This window comes from Sphaerodactylus townsendi, linkage group LG06 (genome assembly GCF_021028975.2).
Source record: "Sphaerodactylus townsendi isolate TG3544 linkage group LG06, MPM_Stown_v2.3, whole genome shotgun sequence".
Lineage (NCBI taxonomy): Eukaryota > Metazoa > Chordata > Lepidosauria > Squamata > Sphaerodactylidae > Sphaerodactylus > Sphaerodactylus townsendi.
The window spans coordinates 127954955-127976645 of NC_059430.1; the positions used below are offsets into that span (position 1 = coordinate 127954955).

A 21691-nucleotide genomic window follows, 5' to 3' on the forward strand; every position below is an offset into this window, starting at 1 on the left:
GGAATGAGCTATAGAGAATTTCATACTCTAAGGCAATCACCTTCCTCAAGTATGCAGGATAATAAACACCTCAATCCACTTTCACTGCACTTTGCAGCTAGATTTTACTGTTAAAATAGCAAAATCCACTTGCAACACTGTGAAAGTGGATTGAAGGCGCTATTCGCATGTGCTAAAAGGACCGTTATTCAGGCATTAATCAACTTATATCTAACTTATAGACTGTGCAGTGTATAAAATACCGTATGTGAAAGTTGATTCCACCTGTGTCCATGAGATAAACACACATCTCACAAATCTAAACAGAAATTCCAGGGAGCCCAAAAAACTGACAAACAGTAAATGAATGAGAAAAAAGGCATGCTAGAAGCCAGGAGAGCAGTGGTTACCGCAAATGGAGCGCCCCAAGAGGTTTCTCAAGAGGTTTTACCAAGAAGTAACTGTTTACTGCTTGGAGAAACCCTCCAAGGAACTTGTAATTTCTACTCAGCCTTTATATCTTCCACCAGGGCTTCATTTTTAGCTCTCTGGCACTGTACCGGCCCTCCTTCTTCTGAGAAGTTCATAGGGAAGGGTTTTGTCTGACTACTACTTAAGTCCTAGCTTACTGTGAGTCTCTGCACAGTAATACATGGCTGTCTCCCTCAGCTTGTGTTGTTCATTTGCAGGTAGAAATTGAGCTGTCCTTGGCGGCTGTGAATCGCCCTTGGATCGTGAGGGAATAATAGTTAGGTGAAGCTGAGATTTTTATATAGCTAACTAACCATTCCAATCCCTTTCAGGTTTCTAAGCCGGACCCAATGCATCCAGTAGCTGTTTGGATCAAACCCCGTGACTGTGCAGGTCAGTTTCTATGGGATTCTCCTGGTTTTTCAGAATTACAAGACCTTGACTGAGAACCACTGTGAGAGGACACCTGTCAGGAAAGAAGAAGGGAGAAATTGCTGAGATAATACCAGCAGGCAATGGATTATCACGGGGACCCAATTCGTCAATGGAGGGGAAGGAAATGTGAAAATCTGAAAGACCAACATACTCTTGGGAGACGGCCAAGAACAATGCAGTGTGCGTGATGGACGGCATGGTGGGAAAAAATGGAGGCTATCTCAACCGACTGGCCCCCTTGAGCTTGAAAGAGGTCTGGGGCTGATGTAAATTGTGGAACCACAGAACATCTGGAGAGCCACAGTTTGCAGACCCCATGACTAGCCCAAGGTCACCCAGCCAGTGTGTGTCGGAGTGCACAGGCTAATCTAGTTCCCCAGCTAAGCCTCCACAACTCAAGTGCCAGAGCAGGGAATCATACCCGGTTCTCCGGTTTAGAGTGCACCTGCTCTTAACCACTGCTGCTCACTGCAGACCAGCTCTCAAAGAAATGTGGCCAGACGTAGGTAAGCAGGAGGCAAAACAAACCACTTGAGTAGTGCAACAGGCCCTAATTCTCCCCCTTCAGCTGTCCACTGAGCCCAGAAAATCTATTCTAGCCGTTACTGTTTCAACGATTTTCTCACGAGGACTAGAAACCCACTTTAAAAAGAAGATGGTAAGGCTGCTGTTTTCAGGGTTTTGATATTTCCTACATTCCATATTCATGAATGCTTCCTTAACAAATTAATGCGCTTTGCAGCTATTTAAGAGAAATAATGTCTAATGTTGTTATGAGGGCCTAGATCAGTGATGGCGAACCTTTTCGAGACCGAGTGCCCAAATTGCAACCCAAAACCCTCTTATTTATCGCAAAGTGCCAACACAGCAATTTAACCTGAATACTGAGGTTTTCATTTAGAAAAAATGATTGGCTCCAAGGTGCACGTTATTTGGGAGTAAGCTTCGTGAAGCTACCATGCAATGCTTTGAATGGGTGAATCACGACCCTAGGAGGGTTATTCAGAAGCAAGCCCCATTGCCAGCAACTGAGCTTACTCCCAGTTAAAGGATCGTGCCCAGGCTAGCCTAGATGTGTGTGGGGGGGTGGTGGTGGTGATTTTCCTGTGCACGTGTGCCCACAGAAAGGGCTCTGAGTGCCACCTCTGGCACCCGTGCCATAGGTTCGCCATCACTGGCCTAGATCTCAAAAATTATATAAAAAAATGGACGACCAAGACTGGTCCACAACCAAGTCCCCAACAATCCAAAGCGGGGAAGAAAGGACAACACAGTGTGGTTTCCAAAACCCAATCATTCTTTCTGCGATCTTCATCGCAGGCACAACCAATCAAACTAGCAGGATCAACGGTCCTTCTAGGAACCTTCTCACTTGCCTGTTGCAGGAACATCTGCATGGAATCCTGGGAGACGACGGTTCCGGCGGCTGCCTGGCCCAAAATAATTTTCTCTGGACTAGATACCACCAAGTTAGGGCTGGGCTGGGCGGACATGGGCAGCTGTGCTGACTGCTGAGGGGGCGGAGTCTGTTGCTGCACATTGAGCTGGAGCTGGGGAGGAGCCGAGGGCTGAGGGGCGGACTGGACGGTCAGTATGCCGGCCTGGTCGCTGCTCGGCAGCATGTTGGCGCTGGAGACCGGCTGCGGCTGAATGAGGCCGGGGCTCTGGCTGCTGGTGCCGGCCGGCGCTTGGATGGTCACGGTTTGGTTGAGGTTCTCGGCAGCGTTCAACATGGCCACTTGGTTCGGCAGGGTGACCCCCTGGATGACAGTCTGGCCGCTCTGATTGATGGCACCGCCGGCCAAGGAGGCTGCGGCGGCCGGCTGGCTCTGTGTCGTCAGGCTACCGGCCAGAGAGACGGGCATCTGGAACAGAGTCGGCTGGCCGACCTGCCCGGGCTGCAGCTGGATGGGAGCGGAAAGGATGTGGGCCGTGCCGTGAGCGTTCTGCGACGTCAGCACTTGCCCCAAATTGAGCTGGCTCGCCAGGTTCTGATTGGTGAGGATCTGGGCAGGCAGCGCCTGATTCGTGATCAGCTGCCCCCCGGGCCCTTGGCTGGTAATGATGTGGGTTTGCCCGCTGGGGTGGGAGGCGGTTAATATCTGGCCTCCCATGTTAGCCTGGAGCGCCGAGAGCTGCTGGGGGATCTGGACCGCAGACGTGCCGGTGAGCTGCCCAGGGAGGAGGAACTGGTTCTGGCCCTGCAGCATGGCCTGGGGCACATGCTGGGCCGGGATGACGATGCTGCTCCCTTGGTTCAGCAAGTGGACGCTCATGGGCTTGCTGAGGGCCTGCTGCTGCGGCGGGGGCTGCTTGAACATGTTGGCCGGCAGCCCCGACGGGAAGGCCGACAGCACCACGTTCTGCCCGGCCTTGCCCGCCATGAAGTTGAGGTTCTGCTGGGCTTTCTGCTGCTGCAGGGCCGCCTCGTTCTGGATGGTGAGGGTGGTGTTGTTGGGGCCGAAGGGCTTGGGGGTGATCTGGTACACCTTCTGCTGGAGCACCCCCGCGGGTTTGGGCTGGATGGGCGTGGGCGTCCGGTGGATGATGACATTCTGGGCCTGCACCAGCGGGCTGCTCAAGTTGGATGTGACGGTGAGGGGCTGGGAGCCCTGCGTGGCGGACATGCCCCCAAACATGGAACTCCCGTTCAGGGTCGTCGTGGCCACCGCGGGGAGGTTCTTTTGGATGACGAGGCCCGCGTTCTGGGGGGACACCCCAGCCGAGGCCAGGGTGACCTGCTGCTGCTCCGGAGCCGTCTGAGCGATGTAGCTCCCCACTGGCATGGCGGCCACCTGGGAAGGCTGGACTTGCTTCGCGATGATCTGCTGACCCGGCTGGTTGATCGCCATCACTTGCTGGCCGACCACTTGGATCTGCCCGATGCCCAGCGTCCCGCTGGGGCTCCCGTTGGGCAAACCCTGAAGGTTGGAGATGGGCTGGATGGTGACGTTCCCCAGGCCGACCTGTTGGAGGAAAGGCTGCACGCTGATGGCTTTGTTGACCACGTCTGCGCCCACGGACTGCTGCACCAGCGCTTGATGGGTGAGGACTGCCGGCTGCTGCAGCCCGATGAGGTCAGCCCCGCTGGAGAAAATCTGTGGCGTGCCATCAGAGGCAGTGTGGACCACCGGCTGGAGCGTGGGGAGCTGGAAGGAGCCCAGATCCAGCTCGGCCTCGGCCTCCAGAGTCTGCTCGGTGATGTTGGCCTCCTGCAAGCTCTGCTGGAGGATGTCGCAGGGCTGGTCCGAGTTCTGCAGGTTGGCCCCGCCCCCCGAGGGCGAGCCCAGGATGTCATCTTCCAAGAAGTCGAGGTCGACGCTAGTCGTGGGCTGATTCTGTTCGGCGTTCAGATGATTGCCGGAGGATTCTTGTACGTGCAGCTAAACAAACACAGGCGGAACACAGACAGGGAAGACCAAGTTATGCATTTCGATGAAACAAAATGGAGAACTTTTTGGATGCTTCTGTACTTGACAGCTTGGTCATTTTAGTTAATGCTGGGGAACTGCATCCTTCTAGAGTAGGGTTGGCCAACCCATGGTGCTCCAGATGTTCATGGACTACAATTGGCCTCCACTCGGGCCAGGGCCTTTACGGCTCTGGCCCCTGCCTGGTGGAACACTCTCCCTCCAACTGTCCGGGCCCTGCGGGACCTTGGGGATTTCCGCAGGGCCTGAAAGACCAAGTTGTTCCACCGGGCTTTTGGAGAAACCAGCCGCTGAGTGCCCCCTCCCCCCCCCGCAGGTTGGAATCCCAATATTAATGGGATCCATTATTAAGATCTATGGGTCCCTCATACCATCGGGACCCATTACCCCCCTCCTTCTAAGGGGATTAGGTTCAGGTGGGACGCCATCTTGGGACATTATAACTGCTGTTTTTATTATAATTTATGGATGCTTATGATGTTTTTATGTGATTTTATGTTGTACACCGGCCAGAGCCCTCTGGGGATGGGGCAGTATATCAAATCAAATCAAATCAAATCAAATCAAATCAAATCAAATCAAATCAAATCAATAATAATAATAATAATAATAATAATAATAATAATAATAATAATAATAATAATAATAATAATAATAATAATGATAATAATACAATTCCCATCAGCCCCTGCCAGCAGGGGCTGATGGGATATGCAGTCCATGAACATGTGGAGCACCATGGATTGGCCAACCCTGTTCTAGAGTGTGCCTCTTTTTGTGGAATGGGTCAAAATGTGTAGGACTCATTAAAACCATTTCCTTTATCAGTTTTAATTCTCTTAATATGCATCACAAAATGTATGCACTTTATCCTGCACCTGCCACTTATATCAGGCAAACCGGGGAACTGGGTTATGACAGCGACTCCTTCAATATGCTAACCTTCACTGAAACTTTTGCCCTCATTAAAGAGAGGCTGTTAGCAATGGACTATCAACAGCGGCAGAGCTTGGCAAATAAATCTTGTTCACCAACAAATATGTCAATTCCTTTCACGCAGGGATACCCAGCCTATTATATTACAGCGCTCACAAATCCCATACACAGGAGAGCCTATATGCTGGCTAGATTTAACATCATGCCATCTCTCAAGCTACATGAGAGGAAGACTTAAAAAAAAGGATCTTCCAAGCGATAAGAGGTTCTGTCCCTGTAGCATAGGACGGCTGGATTCCATCCCACACATTCTCCTGAACTGCTTATTATACCAAGAACTCCGATTCAGTCTGTTATCCCAAGCTATAGACCCTATGATTGATTATACTGAAGCAGATAAAGTAGTTACGCTTTTAAATTGTCGGGATTTTCATTGTTGCCTGATAGCGGCAAAGTTTTTGTCAGAAGTTTGTAAACTGAATGTATGACAAACGCGAAGTTTTTCTACTATTCACTTTTTAACTGGGACTGTATTTTTATACTATATCGTGTATATGCCAATAAAGGCTTATTGAATTGAATGGATATCAGGCAAAGGGAAGCCACCGTTTCCTGCCTCGGATCAGACTTCCGAGCAACAACATGTCTGGTGCAAAAAAAAAACCCCAAAACGAAAGTGCTTCAGCTTCCACATTTCTCAGGACACACAAATGGAAGTTTCTGACAGCGAATCTTTCCCGAACGCTTCTGCAGTGTTGACTAAGCTCATTGCTGTGAGCAGGAACTTCCTCCCCGTGCAGCAGAACAACACGCCGGGAGGGAGACGGCAAATGCAAAACCTGCGGGCTGTTCCACATCCCAAACGAACAGGTCAAAGCAAAAGTGAGCCGGCCATGCAAATCCTAGCACCTACACCAGACCTGGGCATTATACGGCCCGCGGGCCACATCCGGCCCGCCGGATAACCCTGACTGGCCCCGGTGCCGTGCTGGGGAGCGAGGCGCCTTTGACAGCCCCGCAGAAGCCGGTTGCCTTTTGCCCCGGCCCTCCACAATATTTTCTGTTTCTTATGCGGCCCCATGGAAAAAATAATTGCCCACCCCTGACCTACACGGTCCCCTCGCGCTGCCCCCGCCCCAGACTGAAACCACATCGCTCTTCACGGTTACAAACCGAGTTTCTGCAAGAAATTGACTGGAGACACAAACAGCTTTAAAAGCGGGCATTCCCTGCCCTCGGGCCTCCATCTTGGGCCCGGCAGCTACTCCCCACTGATGCAGTTGAATTAAAAAGTAGATTCTGCCCACCATCGACACCCCCACCCCCTTGAATGTTTCCTTAAGAGTTCAAAATTCCTACCCACCGTTATATGAAAATGAAGAGACTGCTGAGGCATGCATCGACCGATCCGGCCCTCGCTCTCTCCACCCGCTTATCGAGCAACCTTCATGTGCGCCCTCCGAAAACACAGTTCTATTTAGTAGTGGGACCAGAAACTAGACCGGGGGTCTGCAACCTGTGGCTCTCCAGATGTTCATGGACTACTATTCCCATCGGCCCCTGCCAGCATGGCCAATTGGGGCACGTGCTGGGCCGGGATGATGCTGCTGCTCCCTTGGTTCAGCAAGTGGATGCTCATGGGCTTACTGAGGGCCTGCTGCTGCGGTGGCCATGCTCCTTCCAATTGGCCATGCTGGCAGGGGCTGATGGGAATTGTAGTCCATGAACATTTGGAGAGTCACAGGTTGCAGACCCCTGAACTAGACTGTTATGTTGCTTCCTGCCCCTCGGCAGCATCTTAACCATTGGGAGGGGGGCGGAAAAAGGGAGTGGGGATCTAAAATGTTAATAGCACCTGTACTGCCTTTCTAGCGGCTGCTACTTTGCCTGCTTCCTAAGAACATAAGAACAAGCCAGCTGGATCAGACCAAAGTCCATCTAGTCCAGCTCTCTGCTACTTGCAGTGGCCTACCAGGTGCCTTTGGGAGCTCACGTGCAGGATGCGAAAGCAATGGCCTTCCACTGCTGCTGCTCCCGAGCACCTGGTCTGCTAAGGCATTTGCAACCTCAGACCAAAGAGGATCAAGATTGGTAGCCATAAATCGACTTCTCCATAAATCTGTCCAAGCCCCTTTTAAAGTTATCCAGGTTAGTGGCCATCACCACCTCCTGTGGCAGCATATTCCAAACACCAATCACACGTTGCGTGAAGAAGTGTTTCCTATGGCAGGAATGTGACCGAGCATCCTATTTACCTATGCCATGCACTGAGCGTAATGTGAAAAAAAAATATGAATCAAATGTGCAAAAAAAAAGAAAAAGAAAAGGCAGACATCGACGTCTCGTGAATGAATATAAAAGCATACTTGGAAAATGACGTGGGGGGAAAAAAAAATACCTACCCCAGCACCTTCAAAGAAGGCACCGGCTGCATCTCCTGTGCTGTCTAGGAGATCATCACTGTCAATCTGTAATTGAAAAGATTTTAAAAATTACCGTATGTGAATGTAAAATTTAAGGTTGACAGTGTGTGGGAAGTCAAAATGACACGCCAGGGACACCAAACGTCACGTTGTCCACAGGCCGAGGGGGCCGAGGTCGTTTCCTCTCAGTGGTGGCCAGATTTCTTTACTGGAGTGGTAAAATAATTAGTTCCCAGTTGTGCTGGTGAAACGGTTTCCCCCCCCCTATTAAGAAGCAAATCTCTTTTTTTTTTCATGCATGGGTGTTAAAAAGGAGAGTGGTTTCTTTGGCTGCAGACTGGAGAATAAATATGGAATTCTTGTTTTTAAAAAAATGGGGGCGCCCTTTTCTCAGTTCCCTGCTTCTAGGATTGACTTGCCCTCTGGTGCTTCCCGTTCAGACGCGCAAGCATTTTGAGGAGGCATTTTCATTTGTTAACTAAGCATGCACCACGTCAGGTTGGCTTGAATACTGGCTTGAAGTTCTGTCACACCCAACTTAAGCATTAGAAGGAAAACGTGCCCAAGACCAACTCCTCACCTTTTCGGATCCATGTAAAAAATCGTTCAAGGCCTGAGGATCACTGGGGAAAAAAATCAATACAGAGAATTAAAAGAGGCGGCACAGGCCTTGTGGTTTTAGACACAAGAAGTAGAACAGAAGTTACTAATGAACGATCAGGAAAGGGGAAGCAAAGCTAATCGCTTTTATCTGCTACATTTCAGTGTCCAGAGCTAGTTATGGTTTCCAGGAAATTCAGCAATGTTTTATGTATCAAAATATACACACACAGGAATTATTATTTATTTCCTTCCCTTCACACGTGCATGTATAGTAAGAGGCAGGATGGGGTAGTGGTTAAAAGGACTCTGATCTGGATAACCGGGTTTGATTCTCCACTCTTCCACCTGAAGCCTTCTGGGTGTCCTTGGGCCAATCACAATTCACTCAGAACTCGCTCAAACCCACCTACTCACAAGGTAGCTGTTGTGAGAAGGGGAAGGGAAGGTTATTAATAGACTCCTTCGGGTGGAGAAAAGCAGGGCCCGATAGAAGCAGAAAGCCTTTGGGTTTAGGCCTCAGCACCACCTCCAGGTTGGACTATTGTAACTCACTTTACATGGGCCTTCCCTTGCGTTTGATCCGGAAACTGAAACTGGTCCAGCATGCAGCGGCTCGATTGCTCACAGGGGGCGCCTTCCGAGACCACATACAACCTGTGTTGAGCCGTCTGCATTGGCTCCCAGTTGAATTCCGAATCATCTTCAAGGTGTGGGTTTTGACCTTCAAGGCCTCACGCGGCCTGGGACCCTCGTACCTTCGGGACCACATTACCCCATATGTCCCAGCTCGGCCTCTATGCTCGGCAGAGGCCAATTTACTGGAGATCCCTGGCCCCTTAATGATGCGGTGGGCCTCCGCTCGGGCCAGCACCTTTACGGCTCTGGCCCCTGCCTGGTGGAACACTCTCCCTCCAACTGTCCGGGCTCTGCGGGACCTTGGTGATTTCCGCAGGGCCTGCAAGACCGAGTTGTTCCACTGGGCTTTTGGAGAAACCAGCCGCTGAGTGTGTTCCCCCCCAGGTTAGGGGTCCTTAACATTAGTGGGACCCATTATTGGAATTTATGGGTCCCTAATACCATCAAGACCCACTACCCCCTCCCTCCTCCTCCTAGGAGGATTAGGTTCAGGTGGGACGCCGTCTTGGGATAATAACTGCTGTTTTTACTGTAATTATGGTTGTTTATGATGATTTTATGTGATTTTATGCTGTACACCGCCCAGAGCCCTTCGGGGATGGGGCGGTATATTAAATTAAATAAATTAAATCAATAAATAAATAAATAAAAGTCCAAATGCTGTGCGTATTCCAAACAAGCCAAAGTTCACAATGACCATCACAGAAGTGTTTAGGATAGGGCCTTTTAGAGGGATTCAAGACTTTGGGCAAAGCACGGATGAAAGGGTAACGTCTAATATTTCAGAAAATGCAATTCACAGGAAGAGGATTTACTTACCAAATTACGTCTAGTAAACATCGGCCATCTTCATCATCCATGTCAACTGAAAGAAGGTATTAGAAGCCACGTTATTACAAGATAGTATCACGAGCACATAATGTATCAACAAAACGCCTCTGCCCACGTCCACACTGCGTCACGTGACACATTTGCCCCTATTCACAACAGGCTCTGACTCTCATACAAAACACTATAACAGGGCCACCGTAGCCTGGAAGAGAAAAGGTATGCAAATGGAGAATACTCTCAGGTTGCCTCGATCCTTCGTGGGAGTTCTGAGCAAAAGAAACACAGCAGCATATATACAGTGTATCATGATATAATGCTAAATGGTCCAACTCCAAAGGAGCCATTTTCTCCAAGGCAAACGATTGGGGTAGCTTGGAGATTGGTTATAGTTCTGGGAGACCTCCAGTCACCACCAGGAGGTAGGCAACTTTTAAAGCTGGATGTGGGGTTCATTTGAGTTTGCAAAGAAAGATCAAGAAGATTGAGAACGGTCCATTGGATATTCACCGTGAAGGGCCCTTCTCCTGGTAGGCTAGGAGGACATCTTGTGTGGGTGATTTCACACCCCTTTTTCAGGGAGGCAGGAACTAGTTTTTTTCCCACCTCCTGTCCTTGTTTTGTGAGACTCCATTTTGCTTCAGTATTCACCTGACAAAGCAGTCACTAACAGCATACAAAACAACATTGAGAACAGGAAGTAATGTAACAACATTATAAGGAACAATTAACATGCTTAACTCGACAGAGCACAGCTGGACCCAAACCCACAATGAACAAGGAAGGGCCAAGATGTCCTCTTAACCTACCAGGAGAAGGGCCCTTCACAGTGAGTATCCAATGGACCGTTCTCCTGGAGGCGGAGGACATCTTGTGTGGGACCTCCCAGAGCAATATCCCCTTAATATGGGGGGGCATTGTTGTTCTTCCCAGATGTGCTCTAAGACCTTCCTGCCAAAGGCCGTCTCTGTAGCCACCCAGGACTGCAACTAGTAATGCTTGACAAAAGGCAATCAGATTGCTGCTTTGCATATCTCCTCTACCGATTGCTTCATACAGGTTGCTCTTTTCCCGGTTTAACAGGAATCCGTGATCCTGTTAATACCTTAAGAGCTTGAGTTAGATCAAGGTGAGCTTGTTCCCTGGATCTGGACCAGATCAAGAAGTCATCCAGGTAGGAGTAGACATGGATTCCTTGTTTTCAGAGCAAGATTACTGGTGCCAGAAGAATTTTGGAGAACACGCTTGGCGCTTTGGCTAGGCCGAATGGAAGCGCTCAATATTGGAAGTGTTCTTCTCTCACCATGAACCTCAGGTATCTGTCGTGGCTCCTCCATGCGCCTCTTTTTGCGCTCGGGAGCCTTCTCTCCCAATCCTGAGTCAATCTGGTGGCTACCCAGGAAGGACCCGTTCCTGGCAGTTTCCTGAGGGGGGTTCCTTCTGCTGTCGATTTAGTGAAAATTTCTCTCTCTGGTAAAAAGGCGCAAACTGCCATTTTGGAGCTTGGAAAAAATTGCCTCCAACTGACTTACTTCTCTCTCTCTCCCCCTCACTGAGTAGACACGAGGGGGTGGGTGGGAAGGAATTGTGGGGGAGAAAAACAGGAGGAAAAAAGAGTCCTAAGACAGATAGCAAACACACAGAGTCAGTAGAAAGTCCGTGCTTTCCCTTCAGGCAGGAAAAATACTGAAGCAAAATGGAGTCGCACAAGAAAGACAGGACGTGGCAAAAACTAGTTCCTGCCTCCCTGAGAAAGGGGTGTGAAATCACCCACACAAGATGTCCTCCGCCTCCAGGAGAGTGTAATGGCAAAGGCCTGGCGCTACGACATACAAGAAGCCACCAACTCCTCCTGATTGTACCGCAAGGGCCAGCTTCCACTGCATATATCAGAGATCCAAAAAAGGAAGAAACTTTAATTCATATGGGCTGTTACCTTCTTTGCTCACAGACACAGTGAACAGATAAGAAAGAAAATCCTTTCCATGTGAGCCCAATCCCCTTCTTGTATGCAGAAATATACCTAGAATGCGGGCTGTTGTGGGTTTTCCGGGCTGTGTGGCCCTGGTCTGGTAGTTTGTGTTCTTAATGTTTCGCCCATATCTGTGGCTGGCATTTTCAGAGGCATGTCATGTGTCATGCCTCTGAAGATGCCAGCCGTAGATATAGGCAAAACTATCAGGAGCAAAAACTACCAGACCTCAGCCACACAACCCGGGAAACCCACAACAGCCAGCTGATTCTGGCTGCGAAAGCCTTTGCCAACACCTAGAATACTTAAGGATCTAGACAGGCGTGGTGTCGCTTTACAAGTTGGTGGAACTGGCCAGAGGTGGGATCCAGCAGGTTCTCACCAGTTCCCGAGAAGGGGTTACTAATTATTTGTGTGTGCCGAGAGGGGATTACTAATGGGGTCCGCTCGGGTTTCCACGCCTTCTCCCCTCGAGAGGCAATCCTGCCTTGAACCCTGGGAGGGTTCCATATAGCACAATTAAGTACTAATAATGTCACTCCCTGAACTGGGTTAATCCCTTCCAGGTACTGCAATTCATTGATTCTCAGCCTTTCGTACCTTTTATCTCACCAGTCTCTATCAAAGAACCTGCGTATTTCACCATTGCTGTGTTCAGATTTGTGAGTTGGGGCATTTTCTATAATGTGATGATGATTTAGAAATGATCTGGTGCAAAAAAAATTGGGGGGGGGTCGTGGTGGGGTGGCTGCCCATGTGGGGGGGCATCCAACTCAGGTTTTGCCCAGGGCTCAGGTTTGCCTAGGTACGCCTCTGCCCCCTTTGCTGAGGGGGGGCTGGCGAGGGAACCTGTTACTAAAATTTTTGGATCCCACCACTGGAACTGGCATTCCAGAAGGGCCTCTTGGCCCCCACACAAAAGCCCAGTCACCCCCATTCTCTGCAGAGTTTTCCCGAAAAGTATGCAGCAGGCTCATCCAAGTTTGCTTTCCAGAGCTACAATCCTCGCAGCTTACGACAAGCACAAGGCGGCAGATGTCCAAAAAACGGAGCACAGCAAACATGATCTCTGGGCTGCATGGCGACCACATGGTCGCTCCCCAATGGAAACGGCTGTAAACACATAACAGCATTGCTGGGGCAACTCTGAATTCGAACAACGCTGGCTGGACGCAAGCCAGGGAGCCGGCACAAAACAAATCCCTCTGTTCCAGCTGAGCTGAAAGACAGATTTCTCACTCGGTGAAAGTGCGCGAGGAAAGAGGGGGGGGAAAGCAAGCATTCTCTTAAACACGCTACTATTGAGGGAGCTTAATTGCTAGTCCATAACCTGCTGTTCAACCACATATATAGGAGGATCTGTGACAATGACCCTGTGGGGTTAAGGAAAAAGGAACCGGTGTGGTCAGTACAAATTATCCCTAGCTTGAGCTCCTGCAACTAAGCTTGTGTTTTTTTCTCTTATGGGAAAAGATGCTCATGTGGCCATAAATTCTTTTTTTTTTTAAGTCACGTGCGAATCAAGTATAAGAAATACACCAGGCGGTTCGTGGAGATAACCAGATCACCATCGGTACCGCATGACAATTCCAGAGGGAATGTCGACATTTTATTGACAGCTCGGGGCCTTGGAGCATTTGCATAGGTTGAAATCGGACCGGCGTGCTTTTTTAGCAGCATAATTAAAGGTCAATTCACACTTTATATGGCAGAGACATTTGCCCCGAGTGCTGCAGTGTTTACAAGAGTGATCATCAGTTTCGAATTGTCAAGGGAAACGTGTGCCTCTTAACTTGCAGGAGAATGTGCGCAACGGGGACACGACCAACTGTGGTTCTCTGGCATCTGCGCCCTCTCAAGAGATGTGAGGCCCCTTCACATTTTACAGTGTCGGCTGGGAGACGCCAATGTGTATGTCTGCCGTGTAAATAGTAAAAATCAGTCCCCATCTCATGCCCTGGTGCAGAAACTTCCTTGCCCCCTCAGATTCATAAACATTCTGTTTGACAAAGAGTTCTGTATCATTCGAAAGCTTCCACCGGCTGTCGTCATCACTAGCTGATCCAAATGAATTGCACTGGTTTTCCACTTTGTGTTGCTTATTTTGTAGGACTAACATGGCTACTGACCGGATCTGGATGGACCAGGCAGGCCTGATGTCAGAGCCCAAAACCTAAGCAGAGTCGGCCCTGCCGAGCACTTGGATGATGATGATGATGATGATGATGATGATGATGATGATGATGATGATGATTAAGAAGAAGGAGAAGGAGGAGGAGGAGGAGGAGGAGGAGGAGTTTGGATTTATATCCCCCTTTCTCTCCTGTAGGAGACTCAAAGGGGCTTACAATCTCCTTGCCCTTTCCCCCTCACAACAAACACCCTGGGAGGTAGGTGTGACTAGCCGAGAAGCTGTGACTAGCCCAAGGTCACCCAGCTGGCATGTGTGGGAGTGCACAGGCTAATCTGAATTTCCCAGAGAAGCCTCCACAGCTCAGGCGGCAGAGCTGGGAATCAAACCCAGTTCCTCCAGATTAGATACACGAGCTCTTAACCTCCTACGCCACTGCTGCTCTTAACCTCCTACGCCACTGCTGGATGGGAGATTGCCAAGGAAGTCCAGGGTCAGCAAAGTCAGTCAATGGTAAACCACCTCTGTTTATCTCAGCCGTGACCTGGACGACCCAGGTGAGCCCAATCTCGCCAGATCTCAGAGGTTAAGCAGGGTCGGTCCTGGTTAGTACTTGGATGGGAGACAACCAAGGGAGTAACGGCTGATAGCAAAGTTGGACAATGGCAAGCCACCCTGTTTGGCTCTGCCCTGCCCTGCCCTGGATGGTTCAGGTTAGCTTGATTTTGTCAGAGCTAGGAATTTAAACAGGGTTGGCTGTGACTAACACGTGGATGGGAGACCACCTAGTGCAGTGATTGCGAACCTTTTCGAGACCGAGTGCCCAAATTGCAACCCAAAACCCACTTATTTATCGCAAAGTGCCCACACGGCAATTTAACCTGAATACTGAGGTTTTAGTTTAGAAAAAACGGTTGGCTCCAAGGCACGCATTACTTGGGAGTAAGCTTGGTGGTCGTTGGTGGCTTTGCTTTGAAGCAACTGTGCAACGCTTTGAATGGGTGAATCACAACCCTAGGAGGGTTTAAAAGCAAGCCCCATTGCCAGCAACTGGGATTAAAAAGGATTGCGCTTTAGTACTTCCCATGAAAATCAGTGGGGTTTAACAGCACTTAACAGGGTTACCTACACGTCGTTCCCAGCGGCCCAGGCCAGCCTAGATGTGTGTGTCTGGGGGGGCAATTTTCTGCCCCCCACATGATGAACTTTGTGCACACGTGCCCACAGAGAAGGCTCTGAGTGCCACCTCTGGCACCCGTGCCATAGGTTTGCCACCACTGACCTAGTGGCTCCTGAGATGAGAGGGGCCGAGTGTCTGACTACCATTACCCGAGTTGCTGGCGTCATGACCTGCTTAGCCCGTTGTTATCTAAAAGACCCGCTGTCCATCTTTCTCTTGCAGATGAGTACGTCTCCTCGTCTTCGCGCTCCCTGCGAGACAGATTGGGTTGTTCCAGTCCCCCTTCCCTTTGTATCTACCGTGTTTCCCCGAAAATAAGACAGTGTCTTATATTAATTTTTGCTCCCAAAGATGCGCTATGTCTTATTTTCAGGGGATGTCTTAATTTTCTGTGTCCTGTTCGTCGGGCATGCTTCCAAACAAAAACTTTGCTACCTCTTACTTTTGGGGGATGCCTTATCTTTCGCACTTCAGCAAAACCTCTACTACGTCTTATTTTCCAGGGATGTCTTATATTCGGGGAAACAGGGTAGTGCAGAGGTCTGAAACCTGCGGCTCTCCTGATGTTAATGGACTACAAATCCCATCAGTCCCTGCCAGCATGGCCAATTGGCCATGCTGGCAGGGGCTGATGGGAATTGTAGTCCATAACATCTGGAGTGCCAAAGGTTCACCACCATGGTTCTAGGGGTCTGCAACCTGCGGCTCTCCAGATGTTCATGGACTACAAATCCCATCAGCCAATTGGCTGTGCTGGCAGGGGCTGATGGGAATTGTAGTCCATAACATCTGGAGTGCCAAAGGTTCGCCACCACAGTTCTACGGGTCTGCAACCTGCGGCTCTCCAGATGTTAATGGACTACAAATCCCATCAGCCAATTGGCCATGCTGGCAGGGGCTGATGGGAATTGTAGTCCATAACATCTGGAGTGCCAAAGGTTCGCCACCACGGTTCTAGGGGTCTGCAACCTGCGGCTCTCCAGGTGTTCATGGACTACAAATCCCATCAGCCAATTGGCCATGCTGGCAGGGGCTGATGGGAATTGTAGTCCATAACATCTGGAGTGCCAAAGGTTCGCCACCACGGTTCTAGGGGTCTGCAACCTGCGACTCTCCAGATGTTCATGGACTACAAATCCCATCAGCCAATTGGCCATGCTGGCAGGGGCTGATGGGAATTGTAGTCTATGAACATCTGGGGAGCCCTAGGTTGCAGACCCCTGACCTAGGAAGTTGCTATGCAGAGGTAATCAGTGGTCAACCATCCTTTTTTACCATCTTGTCTTGAGAACCCTATGGGGGGGGGGGGGGGCGGAGTCGCCATAAATCAGTTCCGACTTAATGGTACTTTACGCACTCAGCATGGCTATCAAAACGCCTCGACTCTTTCACATGTAGCATATTTTCCAAAACTGGAATGTTCAACACAGTTAGAAAAGAGGTTCTCGACAACGGTCCTCAAGTCTCGTTGCAAAAGAATTTTGCCCTGCTAATTTATAAGAAACAAAACAGTGGAGCCCACGCACGCACGCACGCACGCACGCACACACGACAAAAGACGTTCTATTTCCATTGCATTTCCTGTCAACCATCTACAATGTTATGTTACAAAGAACATCTCGGAAAAGATTTTTTAAAAAACATGTCGCCACATCTCAAAAAGGATATCGAAGAGAGAGAAAAAGTGCCAAGAAGAGCAACGAGGATGATTGAGGGATTGGAGCACCTTCCTTATGAGGAGAGGCTGCAGCGTTTGGGACTCTTTAGTTTGGAGAGGAGATGTTTGAGGGGGGATATGACTGAAGTCTAAAATTATGCATGGGGTACAAAATGTTGACAGAGAGAAATTTTTCTCTCTTTCTCACAATACTAGAACCAGGGGGCATCCATTGAAAATGCTGGGGGGAAGAATTAGGACTAATAAAAGGAAACACTTCTTCACGCAATGCGTGATTGGTGTTTGGAATATGCTGCCACAGGAGGTGGTGATGGCCACTAACCTGGATAGCTTGAAAAGGGGCTTGGACAGATTTATGGAGGAGAAGTCAATTTATGGCTACCAATCTTGATCCTCTTTGATCTGAGATTGCAAATGCCTTAGCAGACCAGGTGCTCAGGAACAGCAGCAGCAGCAGAAGGCCATTGCTTTCACATCCTGCACGTGAGCTCCCAAAGGCACCTGGTGGGCCACTGCGTGTAGCAGAGGGCTGGACTAGATGGACTCTGGTCTGATCCAGCAGGCTAGTTCTTATGTTCGTATGTTTTGGAACTGGGAAATGCAGCCTGCCGTTCCCCCTCCCTCGCAATCGCTGGCAAACGAATGACATAATCAGAAGGCTGAAGACGTGCTGGAGGAGTTTAAAGAAATCCCTCCAATTTGTGTAGATTGTCAAGGTCAAGGAGCCCCGACCATCCCTGAAGGGGTATTAATTTTCCTGCTCCCGAAAAGACCTATTGGCAAAAAAAAAAAAATCCATAAAAATGACAGCTCAATAAGATGCTTACTTTCATTAGCTGATCAAAAGGCATAGAGAGAAACGTCCACTTTAGGAAGCCAACTCATCTCAGCTCCTTCCCTGCCCTTGGGTGCTGCAAGGAAGGGTTTTTCTCAAAGGGCCACACATTTTCTCACTGGGGGCAGCATCTACCTCTCCTCCTGAGATAACTGATCCCAGTCTATTCCTCATTTTGGAGCCAGAGAAAGGGGCTGGGGCAGCCATTCTCAACCAGGGTTCCCTGGTACCCTGGGGTGCCGTGAGCATGTCCCAGGGGTACCGCGGCAACACTACCGCCCCCCACCTCATTTTTGTGGTGTCTCCCACCGGTGCCAGCAAGGACATGGAGCTGGCCCATGGGGCAGGGCCTGCCACAAGGTCAGCAGCCGCCACCACCCCCAGTGCTTCCCTTCACCCTGGGAGGGGAAGCTGGGGTGTGTGGCAAGCAGGGGCAATGGGAGGGGAAGGTGGAGAGTGGCGGCAGGGGTACCGTGAGATATGAAGAGTGAGGTCAAGGGTACCCTGACCTCAAAAAGGTTGGGAAACACTGGGCTGGGGGTGTTTTCCTGGCAATTGTACTATGCTTCAGAAGTGATCCATGACCCTTGGTCCTTTATTTTTTTGCCAAGGTTTAATTTCTCCTTTAATGTCTATCGTATCTCCCTACAACCAGTATTTTTCATCGCATTCTTATCATAATAAGTTTCTAAAGGTGACATTAATGGAGTATCAAAGAGCTACTTCTTTTTTGGGCAGCTTCCCAAATTTGTGACCAAATGTTTTTGATTGGCTACCGATCTCTGGTTTTACTAACTGTGAACAGACAAGGAGATCTTCCAAGCCCTAGGACGGTGATGGCGAACCTTTTTGAGACCGAGTGCCCAAATCCCAACCCACAACCCACATATTTATCGCAAAGTGCCGACACAACAATTTAACTTGAATACTGAGGTTTTAGTTTAGAAAAAATGGTTGGCTCCGAGGCGTGCGTTACTCGGGAGTAAGCTTGGTGGTAGTCGGTGGCCTTGCTTTGAATCAACCATGCAACTCTTCCAACTGATGAATCACGACCCTAGGAGGGTTTACTCAGAAGCAAGCCCCATTGCCAGCAACAGAGCTTACTCCCAGCTAAAGGATTGCGCCTTAGTTCTTCCCATGAAAATCAGTGGGGTTTAACAGCGCTTAACAGGGTTACCTACACTGCTTCCCCAAAACTAGGTCTTAAGTTTAATGCTAATAATCGAGCCCAGAGGCCCAGGCCAACCTAGGTGGGGGGGACGACTCTGCGCATGCCCACAGAAAGGGCTGTGAGTGCCACCTCTGGCACCCATGCCATAGGTTCGCCACCACTGCCCTAGGAGCATCAGGAGAACACCAGTATATCATTCATGCCATACACCCACTTACAAAAGTCAAGAGTTCTCACACGGTCAAAATCTAGGAACCAAAAAGGACATCTTTACATACAACAAGCAGATAGCTGCGAGTGTCCAGGTGGGAAAAGTACTGGACTATCAGGAAACATTTGATTAGGAGAGAACTCCCATGTCAGCCGCACAACAACCCCCCGTGTGCACTGAAGGGGGAATTCCTGTGTATTTTCCAAACTCTGCCCAATGGCACAACACAACAGAGGCCATGATGGTACCTCACCAGGATCTGTGCAGCAGACCCGGACAGCACACCTAGAGAGGAGTTGCTGCAGGACACAAAAGGCAGCGAAAGACTCTAAAGGAGACGAAAGAAGAGGAAAAAAGATAAAAAGTGAAGGCGCCTTAGCGGAACGTCGTGCTCTCCCTTGAGAGGCAGGAAAAATACTGGAGAAGATGGCCCCTGCAGCCTGAGAGGAAGTGACGAAAAAGTCTTCCAGATGGAAGGGGTTGGAATCACCCACTTCCAAGATGTCCTCCATCGCCAGGAGAACCAGACAGAACACTGATCCCTTGGACACAAGGGGAAGGTGTCGTGCCCAGTCGCACCAGACCTGACCATAATTCGCCTCCTGGGAGGAGGTGGGTACGGTATGGTCTTCCAAGCTACCAGCACATACGTTTTGCTCTCTCACACGCATCCTGCCTCAGCTGCTCCGCCTCAGACTCCCAACACTGCTGCCCGGCGGAGTTCCCTCTCTGCCCTTCGTGGCCTTTCGAAGCTGTCCTCTCAGTTGTCAGCTGTCTCCGGCCGCTTCGGCCAACAAGAGCCAGCCAAAGGAACGGTGAGCTGCGAAACAGCTGCTGCGAAAAGGCAGACACCGTTGGCCTGGAGGAACGAACAGTCCCTGTTGGGAACAGGCTCGCTTCTGTCAATGTGAAGCCACCCAGCTGAGCACATGAATAGAGCAGAGCAATTAAGTCTGTGATACTGCTGGCTTCTGCAACACACGTTTGAGAGCATACAAAGCTAGCTGTACAATTCAACAATCATCACTCTAGAGCAGCGATTCCCAACCAGGGTTCTGGGGTGCCGTGAGAATGTCCCAGGGGTACCGCGGCAACACTACCGGCCCCCCTCACATTTGTGGTGCCTATCTGAAAAGCAGCGTAATATTAGGCAGGTTATCCTTTATCAACAAGTGTCTGTACATTTGTCCTCTCTGTTGTGATCCTCACCTCGTGGAGCAACCTACCTGTGGAGGTCTAGAAGTCTCCCTCTCTCCTGACTTTCTTCAAACCAAAACTGAACTATTCAAAACTGCTTTTCTGTGCGTAGTAGTAGTAGTAGTAGTAGTAGAAGAAGAAGAAGAAGAAGAAGAAGAAGAAGAAGAAGAAGAAGAAGAAGAAGAAGAAGAAGAAGAAGAGAAGAAGAAGAAGAAGAAGAAGAAGAAGAAGAAGAAGAAGAAGAAGAAGAAGAAGAAGAAGAAGAAGAAGAAGAAGAAGAAGAAGAAGAAGAAGAAGAAGAAGAGGAGGAGGAGGAGGAGGAGGAGGAGGAGGAGGAGGAGTTTGGATTTATATCCCCCCGTTCTCTCCTGCAGCAGACTCAAAGGGGCTTACAATCTCCTTGCCCTTCCCCCCTCACAACAAACACCCTGTGAGGTAGGTGGGGCTGAGAGAGCTCCGAGAAGCTGTGACTAGCCCAAGGTCACCCAGCTGGCGTGTGTGGGAGTGTACAGGCTAATCTGAATTTCCCAGATAAGCCTCCACAGCTCAGGCAGCAGAGCTGGGAATCAAACCCGGTTCCTCCAGATTAGATACACGAGCTGTTAACCTCCTAGGAGGAGCAGGAGGAGGAGGAGGAGTTTGGATTTATATCCCCCTCTTTCTCTCCTGTAAGGAGATTGAAAGGGGCTGACAATCTCCTTTCCCTCCCCACCCCACCACAAGAAACACCCAGTGAGGTGGGTGGGGCTGAGACTAGCCCAAGGTCACCCAGCTGGCGTGTGTTGGAGTGTTGGAGTGCATAGGAGTGCACAGTGGGGAATCAAACTTGGTTCCTCCAGATTAGATCGCACCTGCTGTTAACCACTACGGCACTGCTGCTCCCCTTATCAGCCTCACCTACCTTACAGGGTTGTTGTGAGGATCAAAATTAAGACAGCCTGTTGTAAGCCCCCTTGGATCCTCACTGGGGAGAGAAATACGGTATATACAAAATAAATGGAGAACCAAAAGTCACTGAAAGCGACTGGAAGGTAATCAAGGCAGACAGATTATGTCAGGGGCCTGCAACCTGCAGCTCTCCAGATGTTCATGGACTACAAATCCCATCAGCCCCTGCCAGCATGAATTGTCGTCCATGAATATCTGGAGAGCCGCAGGTTGCAGACCCCTGGACTATATGGTGTAAGGAACACTAGATTTGGTCTGAGGAGAACTGGGTTCAAATCTTCACTCAGTCACGGACAGCCCTTTGGCAAATCACCCTCTTCCAGCTTAAGCCGTCTCGCGGAGACAATCATCAGGCCGTCCTCTGTATGTGCCCGGGAGCTCCTCAGACAAAGGACCGGATTAAAGCGTGCGGGAGATCATAAGATCCTCCAACTGTTTGTGCCAGAGAGCTGCGAGGGGGAGCCGTCAATCCGTGGGAAATTCTCTCCCCAGCTAAGCGCAACGATGGCAGGAACCATTCCCCCCCCTCCCAAGCCCCCCAGGGACAATAACATTGTCTCAGCCTTCTAGCTTAAGCCTGCTGCTTCCAGTTGTGGGCCTGTCCAAGGCCTGAGGGAGAAGAAAAC

The 21691-nt window shown here is 49.9% G+C and overlaps 1 protein-coding gene across 4 annotated transcripts in view; it reads right to left on the bottom strand.

Annotated features, from left to right (window-relative positions):
* Positions 1–2014: 2014 nt before the first annotated feature.
* BICRA (BRD4 interacting chromatin remodeling complex associated protein) overlaps positions 2015–21691 on the bottom strand; it is an 83237-nt gene continuing 63560 nt past the window's right edge. For 3 of the 4 annotated variants that reach the window (XM_048499117.1, XM_048499118.1, XM_048499119.1), the window contains 4 exons: positions 9734–9779; positions 8256–8298; positions 7655–7720; positions 2015–4268 (listed from right to left, as the gene is read on the bottom strand). In XM_048499117.1, the coding sequence (XP_048355074.1) occupies positions 2079–4268; positions 7655–7720; positions 8256–8298; positions 9734–9774 (2340 nt within the window). In that variant the 5' untranslated portion in view covers positions 9775–9779 and the 3' untranslated portion in view covers positions 2015–2078. The remainder of the gene's footprint in view (positions 4269–7654; positions 7721–8255; positions 8299–9733; positions 9780–21691) is intronic. The other variant, XM_048499120.1, reaches the window with a different exon arrangement.